The sequence below is a fragment of the Rhincodon typus genome, unplaced genomic scaffold (genome assembly GCF_021869965.1).
Source record: "Rhincodon typus isolate 14 unplaced genomic scaffold, sRhiTyp1.1 hic_rhity00000058, whole genome shotgun sequence".
In the NCBI taxonomy this organism is placed as follows: Eukaryota; Metazoa; Chordata; class Chondrichthyes; order Orectolobiformes; family Rhincodontidae; genus Rhincodon; species Rhincodon typus.
The window spans coordinates 189,236-190,979 of NW_025965696.1; the positions used below are offsets into that span (position 1 = coordinate 189,236).

At 57.8% G+C, this 1,744-nt stretch overlaps 1 protein-coding gene across 1 annotated transcript in view; it reads left to right on the forward strand.

Moving 5' to 3' along the window:
• Positions 1-1,716, forward strand: part of elp5 (elongator acetyltransferase complex subunit 5) — a gene marked incomplete at its 5' end in the record, with an annotated part of 4,980 nt that extends 3,264 nt beyond the window's left edge. The window contains 2 exons of the mRNA XM_048621118.1: positions 298-404; positions 1,457-1,716. Coding sequence (XP_048477075.1) covers positions 298-404; positions 1,457-1,565 — 216 coding nt within the window. The remainder of the gene's footprint in view (positions 1-297; positions 405-1,456) is intronic.
• Positions 1,717-1,744: the final 28 nt, after the last annotated feature.

Genomic DNA, 1,744 nt, shown 5'->3' on the forward strand with positions numbered 1-1,744 from the left:
CCCCCTCCCCCCGCCCTGCCTCTCCTCCTCCACAGAGACGGTGGAAGGAGGTGCAGCGCATTGGGAGTTGTGTTTACACAGCTGCCGTGGGAGAATGCGCTGCACCTCCTTCCACCGTCTCCGTGGTTACCAGCAGCATCTTCGTCCCGTTTTGGTCTCAATCCGTAATAAAAAGGAATGTTCTTCCTGCTTTTCCCCTCCTCTCTGAGCACCCCCCACGCACCACCGCCACTGTCCTGGGATCTGTTTCCTTTTGCTTTCCTCTCGGAGTTTCATCTCGATCCTTGTCCCCTTCAGGTGGAGCCTGACCCTGCGGCCAATTTGCCTTTTAACCTGCGGCTGACGGAGGAGGAACGTGAGGCACGGAAGCAGGTCCCCCTGCCCTATCACTTCAGCACAGAGAAGTAAGTCAGCACGGAGCTCATAGGAGGCCATTCAGCCCCCTACTCCTCGAGCCTGTCACTCAGGAACAGGAGGCCATTCAGCGCCCCCCTCCTCGAGCCTGTCACACAGGAACAGGAGCCCATTCAGCCCCCTCCTCGGGCCTGTCACACAGGAACAGGAGGCCATTCAGCCCCCTCCTCGAGCCTGTTACACAGGAACAGGAGGAGGCCATTCAGCCCCCTCCTCAAGCCTGTTACACAGGAACGGGAGGCCATACAGCCCCCCTTCCTTGAGCCTGTCACACAGGAACAGGAGGCCATTCAGCGCCCCCCCCACTCCTCGGGCCTGTCACACAGGAACAGCAGGAGGCCATTCAGCCCTTTCCTCGGGCCTGTCACACAGGAACAGCAGGAGGCCATTCAGCCACCATCTAGAGCCTGGCACATAGGAACAGCAGGAGGCCATTCAGCCCTCTCCTCGGACCTGTCACACAGGAACAGAAGGAGGCCATTCGGAACCCTTCCTTGAGCCTGTTACACAGGAACGGGGGTCCATTCATCCCCTCGATGCTAGCCCGTTATTTTCCTGGATCACAGCCAATCCTGGGACTGAACTCTAGCTTTGCCTGCTATCCCTTTGAAGAAGAAAGATCGAACGATCTGGGATTCATCACGGCTTTGGCAGTGGGCCTCTCCGAACCCTTTTGTGCGCCGCGCTCTCTCTCCTCTCCTGTGCAGCCCTGGTGGGGTCTGCCTCGGGGGGGTTTTGAGCTCACTACCACTGCTGTCTGGGATGGCCAGCCGGCCAGAATGGTTTCTCCCTGTCGATTGGTTTAAAAAAGTGCGAAAATCCGCACAGGATTCCCATGCTGCCCTGACGTGGTTCCTGAGAGCTGCAGCTAAGCTGGAAGCTAGCCCCATCTGGAAGGACCGAATGGCTGCGTTGCTCTGAACCCATCACTGCCCCTTCTCTCAGGGTTTGGGAATTGCTAAGACAGGGAAGCAGAATTCCTGACCCCACCCCCCACTCCATTCTCTCTCTCTCAGCTGCCTGTCGCTTACTTCTCCTGCAGAAAGATGTCGCTGTTACATGGAGGACCTGGTGACAGCAGGATATATTACCAACCGGACGACGCTGATGACGTGGATGAGGAGGATCCCGACGATGATCTGGATTTCTAGGAGAGAGGCAGCACGAGGGGACCCAGATCACTGTCCTGTCCCCAAGACTCACTGGGGTACGGGCTCCCACACACACTGACTCTCACTGGGGTTACAGTCCCCCACACACACTGACTCTCACTGGGTTACAGTCCCCCACACACACTGACTCTCACTGGGTTACAGTCCCACACACACTG